The 16,333-nt window shown below is 30.6% G+C and overlaps 1 protein-coding gene across 2 annotated transcripts in view; it reads right to left on the bottom strand.

The window, feature by feature from the left end:
* Nucleotides 1-16,333, bottom strand: part of LOC127728443 (integrin alpha-PS1-like) — a 201,285-nt gene that overhangs the window by 95,273 nt on the left and 89,679 nt on the right. The window contains exons 17-25 of one of the 2 annotated variants that reach the window (XM_052235802.1): nt 13,734-13,817; nt 12,917-13,022; nt 11,754-11,873; nt 10,221-10,283; nt 7,528-7,560; nt 6,224-6,376; nt 3,645-3,761; nt 2,113-2,214; nt 1,078-1,203 (exon numbers count right to left, since the gene is read on the bottom strand). In XM_052235802.1, coding sequence (XP_052091762.1) covers nt 1,078-1,203; nt 2,113-2,214; nt 3,645-3,761; nt 6,224-6,376; nt 7,528-7,560; nt 10,221-10,283; nt 11,754-11,873; nt 12,917-13,022; nt 13,734-13,817 — 904 coding nt within the window. The remainder of the gene's footprint in view (nt 1-1,077; nt 1,204-2,112; nt 2,215-3,644; nt 3,762-6,223; nt 6,377-7,527; nt 7,561-10,220; nt 10,284-11,753; nt 11,874-12,916; nt 13,023-13,733; nt 13,818-16,333) is intronic. The other variant, XM_052235803.1, reaches the window with a different exon arrangement.

The following is a 16,333-nucleotide window of genomic DNA, read 5'->3' as shown; positions in this document are numbered from 1 at the left end:
AAAGGGAAATTTGAACAATAAAACTCAGCACTTCAGATGATATTCATGAACTTTTGTTTGGAGTTATGGTGACAATTCTGTATGCAGATAATAAATGTATCATTTACCAAACTGTAGTAACAATTACAGCTGTTATCCTAATGCTAGCAAGTTAAAGGTTTGGTTTGCTTGCTTGCTTTGTTTTTATTAATGTTTACTCAAGCATTGTAATTAAGATTGACATATGAAAACAATATAAAAAGGCGGAGTTAAACTTGTATACATAATATTTAAATTTGATTGGACATTATCAAATAATCAAATTTACCTATATACAGGTTTACCTCCGCCTACTTATATTGTTTGCAGATGTCAATCTTAATTACAATGCTTGAGCAAACTTTAATACAAACAAAGCAAGCAAGCCAACCAAACCTTTAACTTGCTAGCATTAGGATAACAGCTGTAATCTTACATATGATTTATCTTAATCTTTTTCAATAAACTTTTAGTCATTGGGTCAATCTTCTTTTTTTTTTAAAAGATCAATGTAATAAAAGTTTAATAGCAATTCTTCTTTCTACAATTCAATTTGTTTGTGTCATTTTAAGTAACTACCAAGGTTGGTAGTAAATGGATTGTTTCTACAGCTTGAAACCAATTGTATTTATATGATTTTTTATTGTGTTAGTAGTTGGTTTCTCCCATATGTTCTATTTTCTGTCATGGTTGTCATCTAAGTTGTTGAGAAACAGTGACAATTTAAATTTTCCTAACTTCTATCAGTTTGTGTGTAAAAGTACAAAACTCTGGCCTGAAATAAGATTGTGATATATTTTTCTTTTAGTTTTTACATTTTGTGTTTTAAAGTATTGATATTTATATAGAATCTTGGTATTTGATGGAAAAAAAACTGTTGGTTCTGCAGATTTTTTTACTAAAAATGTTGGTTGTATGGTGAACTTATTTTGGACTCTTATGAATAGTCGAGTCATTGGCAATCATACAACATCTCCTTATTAGTTTTTATTCAATATAGTGATTGAATCATATTTTACTTGGTTAATTAGACAATAGGACATGTAATAAAATTCTTACCTTCCATAATATAAGTATAAAGATAATAAGAACAAGCAGCCCTGCTAACACAGCTACAAGTATAATCCACCATTGTAGCTCATCTGAAATTCTCTCTTTTAAATCAGGTATTGAATAGGTTATTGCCTGCAATGTAAGAAAAAAATTTCATACAAACTTGGTTCTGTTACATCAACCATCAGTCTTCAAATTTTATGCATATTAGAGAACACCTGTGAATTGCTGGCATGTAAATTGAGATATTTGGTATATTATGAAATTTCAATTACCAACTGATATAAAGGTACATGAACTACTAAGTTCCTGATTTTAAAACAAATTTAAGAACGTTTTTTCACTGCTTTTTGTGCTTTCTATACAAATGCTAACCTATTTTGAAAGAATTTAATCAATAATATTTCAGAAAAACAAAGAGATAACGCAATATTTTTTCGATTTTCGGTTTTATATATATAGTTAAACGACCCAACTTTGTATGTTAAATTTTAACAAAATCTGTGACATAACCCACTTACTGTACCGTGACCTTTAAAAATTTTTTAGTAACAACTGGTATTTCACATGCCTTTTAATAAATTTTTTCCAATGTTTTCATTTTCCTTACAAGACAAGACATGTTTGACAGTGGATGACGTCATCAATCAACATTCTTAAATGTATCATTCAAGTAAAGTTTGGAAGCAATTGGTTCTTTTTATGATTCTGTGGAATTCATTGTCCAATTGTTTATTTTTATTAACAATTGTCAGCCATGTTTTAATATCAATTTGGTCATCCAGCATAATTCTAAAGAAGGTCATAAAAAATTGTTTTAACTACATTTGGTAACAATAAAAATTTCTAATGATTTTAAAGATTTTTTTTTCAAAATTTTGTTGTGCAATTTTCTATTTTAGTATTGGTAGCAGTTATGACTTGAATCTTAAAGGCCTATTAACACCTATTCATTCATTCCTGGAATACTCCAATCCCTTTATAGTGATTGTGAATTAGTCCATATGACTGTTTAAAATGTAAACCTTTTGCTCAACTCACCTCGGCTATATCATCTGCTATATTTTGTTCTATATTTAGATCTGTATCTAATATAACCTGGCCTGTTGAAGCTATCCATACTTCATCTACTGATGGATAATCCTTTGAAAATAAAAAATAAATTGAATATACATTTATTAGGTGTCAAAATAATAAACTTTTGACACAGGGATATGTCTCACATTTTGTAATTTTGATAGTATAATGCAAATGTTGAAAGTGGTTCCCCATAAACTGGCCTAATCACACAATAATACATTGATGACACCACTGACGCCAGAAACAGCACTCCCAAATCTTGCTTTTTCAACTTCGTCAACGAGACAATAAAATGCTCCGCTGGGCGCAGCTTGATACGACCGCAGAGGTCGAACCCTGAACAGTTGGGGCAAGTATGGACACAACATTCAAGCTTGATACAGCACTGAATTTGGATTGTGATTGAATATTTGACACAGCATAGGTTTCTGACACAGAATGAATGTGGTCTAAGAACTTAAAAATTTTTAATTTACCTATTCAAACCATATCATTATTATTTGCTTTTATATATAAATTAGAAATAAAAAATTTAAAATGGAAAAGTTTAAAGAAAAAAAAGGAAAAAAAATCCCCCCCCAATTTTTTGAACCCCCTTATGATTCATCACCCCCAAACTCAATCCCAGCCTTCCCTTTGTGGAATGGTACCTTGCAGTACAATTTCAGAGAGATCCATACACTTGAACACAAGTTATTGTCTGGAAACTAGAAAAATGCTTATTTTTGGCCCCTTATTCCTAAACGTTTTGGGCAATTACCCCCAAACTCAATTCCAGCTTTCCCTTTGCTATATGGAACCTTGTAGTACAATTTCATAAAGATCCATACACTTGCACACAAGTTATTGTCATGAAACTAGAAAAATTCTTGTTTTTTGCCCCTTTTTTGGCCCCTAATTCCTAAAATTTGGAGGCAATTACCCCCAAAATCAATCCCAGCATTCCCTTTGTAATATGGAACCTTGTGGTACAATGTCAGAGAGATCCATACACTAACACACAAGTTATGTCTGGAAGTTACAAAAATGCTTATTTTTGGCCCCTTTTTGGCCCCTAATTCCTTAACTGTTAGTACCATAACCCCCAAAATCAGTCCCAACCTTCCTTTTGTGGTATTAAACCTTTTGGTAAAATTTCATAGAGATCCATTCACTTAAACTAAAGTTAGAGTGCGAAAACCCATGTGTCTTCGGACAAAGACGCAAACATCATACCATCATACAAAACCTATGTAGCTTAAAATCCATAATCAATTAGTTCCATCAGATCAACATATTTCATTACAAGAAATAAATAAGTTCCAACAGGGATTTTTCCCATGACTTTTTTAAAATAAAGATATATAAAATCAAGCTCTCCAGCAATTAAGGCTAAAAATTGATATTTTGTTTTACTTCTATTATCAAAATTCTGAAATTTTGACCATTGACCTGATAATTTCAGACACAGCTCCAATTTGCTTTTAAAAGTTCCAAAATAAATTATTATTCACCTGTACTAAAGTTGATTCCCAAAGTCTACCTCTTAACAGAACTGTTGTTTGTCCTCCTTTGGCTAAACTCCTAATTCTACATTCCATCACTCTACAATTAGCTTTGTTATTACAGTTCTGAAACAAAGAATAAGAGTATGAGTGACTTTATGATGGTTCGTGTTGATAGTACATCTACTTTCACATAAATCAATACCATAACTATATTCAATGAACCATGAAAACAAGATCAAAATATACTTAAGATTTTGTAGTTCACAGCTTTTATTATGTAACTATCTACTTCAACCTAATCTTCCTGAAAGTAGATGCACTAAACAGATATGTTCTACAACCTACAAATGGAAGTAACACATGTCCAAATTTCTTTAAGTACATTCAAACCAAAAATATAAACTTTATTGCTAAGCATACTCCTGTTTGCAATTGAAAGAATTTGAACAGGAAGTAGGTGTCTGACAGATCCAAATAAATGTGGATAGTGTCCACATGTGGACACTGCTGATGCCCCCGCTTGCATATCATATAGTTATAAAGGGACATAACTGAAGAACGGTATAAGTGACGCTACCCAAATTTGAACTTGATCTGAGTTTTGTGGTAATAAGCATTGTGTGTAAGTCTCATAACATTTGGTTGAGGCTAACTTAAGTAGAGAATAGAAACTAAAAATTCAGCAATTTTTCTATTTGTAAACACGCATAACTCTAGAACGGTTGTGTATAAGTTTTATAACATTTGGTTGAGACAAACTAAAGTTAAAAACAGAAAAGAAAAATTCAGCAATTTTTATGTTTATAAAAGGACATAACTCAAGAATGGTAAAAGTGTCGCCACCAAATTTCATACTTAATCTGTATTATGTAGTAATAAGCATTGTGTATAAGTTTCATATCATTTGGTTGAGGCAAACGAAAGTAAGAAAACGGAAACAAAAAATTTGTACTTGATCTTAGTTTTGTGGTAATGAATATTGTGTATAGGTTTCATAATGTTTGGTTGGGGCTAACTTAAGTTACAGAATGGAAACTAAAAATTTTGCAATCTTTCTATTTATAAAGGGCACAACTCAATAATGGTTAAAGTGACACTACCCAAATTCAACTTGATCTGTGTTTTATCAGTGGAAGTCAAAATTAAACATTGCATTGTATAACGCATTGATTGTAGTTGATTCAACTATAATCATGGACAAAGGAAGATAACTCAAATTTTAAAAATTACTTGATATTTAAAAGAAAATAAAAATTGCAAATTTTTCCATTTATAAAGGGCATAACTCTAGAACAGTTTAAGTGACGCCACCAAAATTCAAATTTGATCTGTGTTTTGTTGTTATAAGCATTGTGTATAAGTTTCATAACATTTGGTTAAGGCAAACTTAAGTTAGAGAACGGAAACTATAAATTTTGCAATTTTTCCATTTATAAAGGGGCATAACTCTAGAACGGCTAGAGTGACGCCACCAAAATTCAAACTTGATCTGTGTTTTGTGGTAATAAGCATTGTGTATAAGTTTCATAACATTTGGTTGAGGCAAACTCAAGTTAGAGAACGGAAACCAATTTTGGGACGTACGTACGTAGAGATGGTCAAGGGGAAAACTTAATGCCTAAAAAAGCACCAATGAGTTACAAATCATTCTTACAATCTGCTGAACAAATATGAAGTGGTTTTTAAGTTCCAAGTTTGGCCAACTGATAAATGGACAAGGTGATTGCAATATAGCCACTACTTTCAGAGTGGGGTATAATAATTTGCATTTGTTTGCTATCCAAGACGGTGTAATTTTCTAGGTATGTTTTGTTTACAAACATCTCACCTGGCATGTAAAACTTGATTTTTGTTTTGTAAGCTGATGTATTATTGATTATATGTATGCAACCAATTGAAACTGATGTATCATACATTCTAACTTTAAATGATTATTTTAGTGAATGTTAGCAAATATATTGGTAACTAGATTTATTAAAATTAGTACATCATATCCTGATTTCGACAATTAATGTCTCTTCAGTGACGTTAGGAATCGAAACGGTATTTGGAAGGCCATATAATTTACCTCAATTTAGGATAGACTCTTGAATTTTGAAGAGTCGAAATAGGATGAACGGATCATATAAACCCGAAGGCAAATATAATACAAGCCCTAACGAAAAAATATAAACAAATCTAAATTGAAAACAACGTTCAAACCTATGATTGCGTTGGATAAAAAAAGCATATGTATCACTATATATATATATAGTGATACCATGGCCTTATTCATTCCAAATGGTAAATGAACTAGCCTAAGGTATTTTTTATTCTCCAATACACCATCTAAGTATTAACATTTAAAATTGTTACTATCAGCAACCTGAATCAATGGCTAAAACCTGGGACTAGTATAATAGTCCCAGCTAAAACATGTAATGCATTATAGCAATCTGTATTTCTAATAGCTGTGTACTAAATTATAATATTTCCACAAATATATATTATCAGCAGCATTGCTTTGCATAATTGTTCTGATTCAAATTGCCACTGAAAATTTTTCAAGCATCCATAAATACAACATTCACTATTCTAGTATTTACCAATTTAACGACATTTTTAGATACAATCTCTTGCTTTCTAATCTTTGGTGGTTTGTTGGTGGAAGTTTTCGTTTCTCTCTTCTTTCTACTTGAATCAATGACTTTGTACTGTGGTCCTGTTCCTTGAGTTTGTGGGCCCACATTGGTTATTGCCTAAAAATAACATAGATTTACATTAGGTTATCTCCCTTTGGGCATATTGACTCTATCTCCATCTATAATCAAATGAAACTTTGGACCATAGACATTCCTTACCAAAAAATTAAAATTATTTTAGAACCTTCAATTCCATTTTATTAGGATGCTGGCCGGTAAATTTAATCATTTTAGAACCTTCAATTCATTTTAGTAGGATGCTGGCCGGTAAATCCAATCATTTTAGAACCTTCAATTCTATTTTAGTAAGATGCTGGCCGGTAAATCCAATCATTTTAGAACCTTCAATTCATTTTAGCAGGATGCTGGCCGGTAAATCCAATCATTTTAGAACCTTCAATTCATTTTAGCAGGATGCTGGCCGGTAAATCCAATCATTTTAGAACCTTCAATTCATTTTAGCAGGATGCTGGCCGGTAAATCCAATCATTTTACATCAGGTTAAAGAAATGAACAAACTTAAAGGAAAACAACTTGGTGTCTACATATTTTATATCCATATATGACACTTTTAAATAAAGGGCTAACTAATAACATACACTATTTACTACCTTTAACTTCAAACAGATATAAGTCATAAGCAATACAATATGTAGAATTTTAAGTGATAAAATATTTAATTGACTAAAATGGTAATGTAAATGTAATGCACAAAGTAACAGGTTTCTAAAATATTAACTTCCATCAGGTATGTTTGAGATCATAAGTTTTGTAAGCCATAACACAAAACATTCAAAAGCTTATAAAACAAATGGGCCTTAACAGAATTGAGAAAACTATCTACTTTCAACAGTATGACTAGCTAAAAACTAAGTTTTATTACAAAAACTTATTCTTGTGGGTTATTCTGTTCAATTTTGTTCTCCAAATAAACCTTGAAGTTAATCATAAGAAAAAAATACCTTCAATTAGTAATCTTTATTTTGCTAACCAAAATTGTGGAAGTTTTATAAATTAAAAATTCTTTAAACCTTTGCTTAGATATTTCATAAACCACATGGAAATATCTTATTTGATATGCAAGTACAACTTTTAAAATTTTGAAAAAATGGAATAAATTAAACATTTCTGATTTTTTTCTCTCTCTTATACTGGTGTTATGCTATAAAATTTTGCAATATATGCAAAAAGTTTGAAATAAAACTTACATTCTTAGGTCGTATAAACAGATTTGGGTTCTCCTATGTAAAGCAAGAAAACAAAGCCAGCATTAGTCATATTATGATATATACAACAAGAATCCACCAGAGTCTGAGGCCTTACCAGGAATGAAGTAACAAATGATCCAAAACATGCACACTTTTGATTTCAACTATATGTTTTGTTAAACATAAATAAAACAATGATTTTCATGAAGATAAATTATCTGAAAAGGCCTCAATGTCAAGAATTTCAGAAATAAAAAGACATCTATTTCATTTGTCATTTCTTTAGGTCATAATTGGATCAAAATAATAAAGTAACTAAATGATATGTTGATAATTTCTGGTACAATATATCATTTATTTAGTACTAATCTACCATTTGAATGAAACAAATTATTTTATTTCTGAAACCTCTGATATATATGCTTAATTTGTATTATATGTAGGCATTGTTATTTTCAATCAGGTCAAAGTTATTGTTGTCTTAATGAAAAGTAATAGTACATATTCAGTAAAGATCAACCCATCAATTAAAAATGTTGTTACTAAAGAAAAGTGTTCAGGAAATAATTTCAAGTTATGATTACTAGTGCAAGTTTTGTCATTATGTGTCATAGGACTTTACAATTTCAAAAATATTTTTGCTGAATATACAAGAGCCATTGCAAACTGATCTCGCAGCATATTTGTTAAAAAAAACAAAAACAAAAACACTCAGTTTTTCCATACAGTAGTGTTCTTACATTAAATGTTTCTATTTCTTGATTTGATCTCAACTAAATATGTGATACAGTTGTATGGTACCAGATTTATAAAATCTGTAAAGATCATTCAAAATTTGAAATTTGTCCAAAACATTTTAATAAGGAAATGTGGAAAACTATCTTTTATATAAAAATATAGGCATGCAACACTTAAACTTAAAAATTCAACATTTCAAGGGCAAATCAGAAGACAGCTTTTAGTCACTAAAATATTTCAGCCAGTGACATATTCGATTCAATTAAACACTATCAAAGAAAATAAACATTTCAAAAGTATGCATTTGCACTATACAAAGTGCTTTTCTGAATTAACCTTCACCTGTAACACTGAGAGCCAAAGGGTGTATAAATACATTTAAAGTTGAATGACAAAAACATATATATACATGTATTAAAATCCTATTTTCTATTTCCTCAATCATTAGTATCATACAGGAAAAGCACTTATGTGTTCCTTGGGTGAGTCTGAATTCTTAAAAAAGAATAATTGTAAATGATTTGCCTAATAAGTAGGTGAACTGGATAAACTAATTGTTTATCGATTTTTGATTGGATTTTTTATTTTTAGCTCTATATTTTCATTCTGATGAACTTGGCTAGAAATTTATTTAAACCTTTAATAGCTCGAGTAATCTATCATTTTTTTTTCTTGAGTGGCAGATCCATTGGTTGGTCAAAGTAATTTGTGGTGATCATTTTGTAAAATTCAATGACAAGAAGACTAGAATCATCTTCTATTATTGAAATTATTACCTCCAATGATTAACCTACCAATTGATCTCAAGTTAAGTTTTGGGAACATTAAACTTTCTTTCATTTGTTAGACAAACCAATGGTTTAAACATTTGAACATAACATAAAAGATTTCTTCTGATTTGCTATAGTGGATATTCAATTTCATTACTAGTTATTGAATTATAAAATTGAATCTTAAATAGTAAATTTCAAATGATCCCTCAGGACAACCATACAGAATAGACAGTGAAAATGCAAAAAACATGTATATTATACATTTAAATCACAATAATTCAGCTTCTCCATTCATTAAAATATATTTGCATGAATCTTCCACAGCAATTTTCATTTCTATTTTGATAATGGTTAAAATGAATAAAAAAATAAAAATAAACATAAACATATCACTCATATGAAAACTTGTTTGAGAAGCTGATCATTCAATATAGTACATTGTGTATTACATTTGTTTAGTGGTGAAACAACTGTTTAAATGTGATTTGCTGAAGCATTAACTAATGGAAATGTACACACTTGGCTTGTAAATGATTATAATTGGATATTACATTTGTTAATACTGATGTGACTGACTATGCAAGCTTTGTCAAAGAATTCAGCAGAAAATTCTGACCTTTACTCGAAGATATAAACATTTCATATATTTGAGATCACACAATTATGCCATGCATGCCAGCATTTTGTACATGCATTATTTTCATCACAAAATCTAGCTGCTTCATGCATTAATGCACATTTTGACTAATATTTTTTAAGATCTCAAACTTTTGTTCAATCAGTTGTGACTTTAAAATACTTTAATTTCAAACCTTATTAAAAAAAAAAAAATACAAAAAAAATAAATCTAAGCATTTCTATCCATCCATATTTCAAATCTTCTGCAGAAGGTTCCCTGAAAAGCTGAGCTGCAACATAAAACCAGTGCTATTTGTGAAAGCCAATGACTGAAATATTGTGCTGCATGTTAAAGCCTGTAAAATATAATGTTTGCCTCTCGACAACTTCAGACCCTAATTGCATTAAAAAATACACAGTAATGTGTTTTACTCATTAATTACATTTCATAATAAAGTAATGTAAATTAGATAAAAATTTAACTTTTTTCTATCAATTTGTGTACATATCCTTATTTAGTTTTTTTGTATTTAAAAAATTCACCAATTTTAGTGTATCACTTACCTTTATATCTAATGAGTTAACAAATTCTGAATAACTTGGGCACTCAGCTGGGCCTCCAATTACCTGAAATTAACTAAATACTTTAAACACTTTTCAAATGATTGCAATCTTTTTTACCATAAAAGTCCCTCTTTTTTGCTGCATTGATAAAAAATAATAATTTACATATACTACAATCAGAATTTCCATATGATTACTTTAATAATAAGTACTATACCTCCAATGTTTAATTGTTCCTTATTGGCGACAAGTGGTAAATAATGGAATATGTGAACCTTCAACTTCATCAAAAACTACCTTGACCAAAAACTTTAACCTGAAGCGGGACTGACAGACGAACATACAGATTAAAAAAAAATAATGCCCCTCTACTATCGTAGGTGGGGTGTTAAAATAAGGAGATGTGGTATGAATGCCAATGAGACAACTATCCACCAAAGTTCAAATGAAGTGTATGTAAGCAATTATAGGCAATTGTACAGTCTTCAACAATGAGAAAAAACCCATACCGTATCATCAGCTATATAATATTCATTAATAAATCTTTAAAAAAATCAAGAATGAACTAAATGTATATGCATTTTGCTTGAAATTTAATCTTTTTGACTATAAATGAGCTACTTTCTAAGTTTTGTGAGGTTCTATGTCGATTTAATGGTGAAGTTTCAGTACCATAAAATCAGGGTACAAAAAAATGTATCTGCTATCATAAATATAACATATATATACATAGAAATATAGAAAACTGCATATCATTTTTATCTTTTTGTTAAAACTTTGCTAAGGATGTTATATTTTGACCATAAAAAGGCAATGATAAAAGACATGCATCAGATTTAATGACAAAGCCAATCTAATGGAATGCATTATTGCAATGTCTTAACTTCATACCTAATTCTAGTTACGTTGGTGTTACTCTACCATACATTAAGTACTGATTTAAATCTTAACTGAGAAAATTTCAAGACTATCTAATAAATGATGTAAGAAACAAAATACCTGATTCATATCCAACAAATTCTTAAAAATTTGACTTTATATTATAGACTTGCAATTAAATTGTCAGAACTTGTATACTGTGGATAAACGATAATCAGTTGGGAGTACTAATCATCATGTATTTTCCAGGTAGAGGTGAGCTGTCAATTTAAGGTTTCAACAAAATACAGATTACCTATAAGCTATTATGCAAAATTTGTTAAAAGCACAAAATCAACAAGTGTCCACAGAAATAAATTTTTCCAAAACACATGAAAATTGGGACTGATGAAAAAATAAATGAAACCTCAGTAAACAATCTAGGAGACACTAGTGAAATACTTCATTAAAACACTTCAACCTTTGACATGTAAGACATCTACTTATCTATTCAACTTAAAGAAGCCTTATTCTAGGCAAAATATCTGCATTTTAATAGTATTTTGTATTATTTCATAAATTTTCATCATTGCATCCATTTCTTGTTCAACTACCTTTTGAGCTTATATTATTTCACTAGTCTATAAATCTATTTAAACCTGTAAATTGACTAACCACAGGCTCTTGCATTAGATATAACAATTGTTTTCCCTCTGGATAATCAGTCTTCAGTTCAAATGGCCAGTATATCCTAAGTGTAGCTCCATCAATTGTACCTGGACCATGATTTACAACCTAAAATTACACCAAAGAAATATATATAAGAATAAGTCAACAGTATTAAGTCATGACAAGTGAGAGGCTTGATTGAGAATGATATATTTCTATAAATACAGTAAATCAGTTACAATAGATGCTAAAAAAAGATGGGTTGCAGAAAATTTTCCTAACCATATATTTCATTAAAAAATAAAGAGCTGCGCCATGAGCACATGATACGCCCATCGCTTTTTCAAAGAATAAAGTTCCATAACTCCTCAATGTCATATCAGAAATTCATAAAAAGGTTTTTTATAGATATAAACCAGTCACCAAAGTTTCATGACAACTGGTCAAAGCACTTTTGAGTTATTGTCCGAAAAATGGAAAATCCCCCCTTTTTTATGAATAAAATCTCATAACTAGGAAACGTAAAACCTAAAATTTATAAAAATCGAAAGAGAGCTTACCTCAATAAATATAAACAATTCACTAAAGTTTCAAGAAAACTGCTCAAAGCATTTTTGAGTTATTGTCCGACATGTTGACGATGGTCAGACAGACGGACAACGGTATACCATAATACGTCCCGTATATGGGTGTATAAAAAATTGGAAATAGATGTAGTTCACCAACATTGTAAAAAGATCTGAATACTGTAAATTCTATACAAGAAACATGTGACTAATCAGAATCAAGAAATGTATGGCCATCATTTTTTTTTTCAAATACAAACTAAATCAGTAAGGAAGATTAATGTTTTGTTTAATTTGTCCAAGCTGTTTCAGTGTACAAGTTGACAATGTCATTTCTCGAATCCAACCCATAGGTGGTTTTATAGTTAATAGAAATCTTATATAGGACCATTATCATTGCCAAGTTTGATTCATTTGGCAGGTATTTCAGATGAGATAAGGAAAATAAAAAACGCTGATGGATTGATAACAATCACACATGCTGGCCTTTAAATTGAAACAAGAGTCGTGTCAATGGGATGGTAGTTATAAGACAAAGGAGCATCTGATATTTGATCAAGTGCATGATAACCAAGTTCTCATTATTGATTGTTTTTCACTCACTGTAAATGTATGATTTATAGCAGGTCCAATATCAGATTCTGTTTTCATAGAGCTGACACCACGTACTGGTCCTCTGTAAAACACATCACCATCAGGTGCAGCAGAACTAGCAAAAAAATAAAAACTCGCAATAACACTGATTCAAATTAATAATTAAATAACAGTATGGTATAGTATAAAATAAATTTGAATCATTGAAACTGTAAGGGCATCAAATACACATTACAAAGGATGACAATGAATAAAGACAGCAATCTATTCAGAAATTGGCCCTTTTTCATATGACATCATTTCCTGTTCAGAAAAAACATTACAAATATCCAAATGTGCATAGTTTTGACAAAGATTTCTCAAATATTCCTATCAGATTTGCAGATATATTCTTATATCTGATCTCAGTATACATGATAATACTTACATTGAACATATAGGAAAGGGTTTGGTGTTTTGAAATAATATTACAATAGCCGATATATTTGTTTAGCCAATATCCAATTAGATGGAGTCTACTGTATATCACAAGTATAAGGAAGAAGTTGTTGAAAAGGCATTATTTGAAAACCCCATTATCTATTTTTGAATGGCTTCATACATAAATATATATTTTTCTGCAAACAAATATATTTAGCAGAAACAAAGGAAAAATCTGTAGCAACATAAGTGATTAATCCATATTCATAACAAGAAACAAATATTATTTGAACATTTGATCAAGTTTTAAGTAAAAGAGGTGTCACAGCTTAGGACAGGTTAGAAGAATAATAGACAGGTTTGACACATAATAAGCAGTCAACTAAAAAATGAATCATGAACTTACCTCTGTAATTCTACCTCTGCCCTATTAATTACTCTAACATTAAATTCTTGACGATCTCCAGCAACAGTCTGTTCTACACTTGTTCTTAAAAATAAACAGTTCAATATATATTCAGCACAAACTGAACATCATATGAAATGATCTACATCATTGCTTATCAAACTGTGTTTAAGAGGGCTTCGGTGGCAGAGTGTCTATGTAAGTTCACATACAGTGATCATTAGCCTGTCAACTCTGAGGTTTTGAGTTCAAACCCTGTTCATGGCTAGGTGTGTTTGAGTCTTATCATAACTGACGATTGCACGTTTTCATGCTAAAGGTTGAGGTTCTCTCTGGGTACTCTTGTTTTCCCCACCGATAAAAACTAGCATCAAAGTTATTACATCTTTCATGAAAACTAAATATTGATAAATGAAGCTAAAAAATGAGGCCAATGTTAGGTGAATCTTGTCAGACATATGACAAATCTAAATAAAACTGTGGTCTCTTTTAGTTGCTTCATATCTTTATTGGATATGGACTATAACATATAATAACTAGAATCATTCTTGCATAAAAAATAGGTCCTTGTTATTAACTTTCTTACTTTCCAAGATGTGCCCACCAATTTCATAATTCCTTAATGACTTCTTAGCCTTAACATAAAACAGCAAAAATGGTTTGTGCATTAAATGAAGGTCTAAGCAAAACAAATTTTCCATGGAACATTTGTCTCTGCCAACCGTTTGCACTGTCAAGTTTATTCTTATATTATTTAAAGTTGCTTTATAGTGCATCCCTTATTGGAATGGAACAAAGAAAGACTTTAACTGCTGCATTACTCCATTATGACAGCTTAATGCCATGGTAATAAAGTTAATAAGCTTAATTTAAACGTATTTTTTTTATTGTAATGAATTTTCATGCTAGTCACATTTATTAAAATAATTATGTTGTCATAGTGACCACAAATGAAGACCATCGTCTTCATAAATTTTTATTAATGTAAAAAAATATTATTAAAATGATCAGAAAAGTCTTCAATTCAAACAATCTACTTTAAATGTGCTCATTACAGGTTAAATGTATTTAACATCATTATCGAGGGCTGAAATTGATACCTAAAATTTCCCCAATTTCTCACATGACAAAACAAACATGCAACATCATGGCTTCACAATCACATCGAAATGCCCTTCATAGCAAATTAACTCAGAATCTACAACTTTTTAAAGTTTTAGGATACAACCCTAAAGATGCAAAGAAAGCATACTCATGAAATTGGGGAATAACCCTAATTAATTATCAAGCACTGTAGACTGACCGACAAACAAACAATAAACATCATAATATTAGTATATAATTTGTGTTTCAGAATAATTGCCGAGTTGGATGATTTCATAGTGAATGCATAATTATTTTGGCTTTTTCAGGTACATTAAAAAAATTTATACCAGTTTGTTGTTGAAACAGATATTCCACAAAAAAAAAAAAAAATGCTCCGCTGGGCACAGCTTGATACAACCGCAGAGGTCGAACCCTGAACAGTTGGGGCAAGTATGGACACAACATTCAAGCTTGATACAGCACTGAATTTGGATTGTGATTAAATATTTGACACAGCACAGGTTTCTGACACAGAATGAATTTGGTCTAAGAACTTAAAAATTTTTAATTTACCTATTCAAACCATATCATTATTATTTGCTTTTATATATAAATCAGAAATAACCAATTTCAAATGGAAAATTTCAAAGAAAACCTCTCCCCCCCCAAAATTTTTTGAACCCCCTTATGATTCATCACCCCCAAACTCCATCCCAGCCTTCCCTTTGTGGTATGGTACCTGCAATACAATTTCAGAGAGATCCATACACTTGAACACAAGTTATTGTCTGGAAACTGGAAAAATGCTTGTTTTTTGGACCCTTTTTGGCCCCAAATTCCTAAACATTTAAGGCAATTACCCCCAAACTCAAACCTAGCTTTCCCTTTGTGATATGGAACCTTGTAGTACAATTTCATAAAGATCCATACACTTACACACAAGTTATTGTCATGAAACTAGAAAAATGCTTGTTTTTTGCCCCTTTTTTGGCCCCTAATTCCTAATATTTTGAGGCAATTACCCCCAAAATCAATCCCAGCATTCCCTGTAAGATATGGAACCTTGTGGTACAATTTCAGAGAGATCCATACACTTAAACACAAGTTATTGTCTGGAAACTAGAAAAATGCTTATTTTTGGCCCCTTTTTCCTAAATGTTTTGGGCAATTACCCCCAAACTCAATTCAAGCTTTCCCTTTGTGACATGGAACCTTGTAGTACAATTTCAGAAAGATCCATACACTTACACACAAGTTATTGTCATGAAACTAGAAAAATGCTTGTTTTTTGCCCCTTTTTTGGCCCCTAATTCCTAAAATTTGGAGGCAATTACCCCCAAAATCAATCCCAGCATTCCCTGTGTGATATGGAACCTTGTGGTACAATTTCAGAGAGATCCATACACTTGAACACAAGTTATTGATGGAAACCAAAAATAATGCTTATTTTTGGCCCCTTTTTCCTTAACGTTTTTGGCAAGTACCCCCAAACTCAATTCAAGCTTTCCCTTTGT

Source organism: Mytilus californianus, unplaced genomic scaffold (genome assembly GCF_021869535.1).
Source record: "Mytilus californianus isolate M0D057914Y unplaced genomic scaffold, xbMytCali1.0.p SCAF_2, whole genome shotgun sequence".
Taxonomy (NCBI): domain Eukaryota; kingdom Metazoa; phylum Mollusca; class Bivalvia; order Mytilida; family Mytilidae; genus Mytilus; species Mytilus californianus.
The sequence above is the reverse complement of the archived record's forward strand: the minus strand, read 5'-3'. Positions and strand labels throughout refer to the sequence as shown.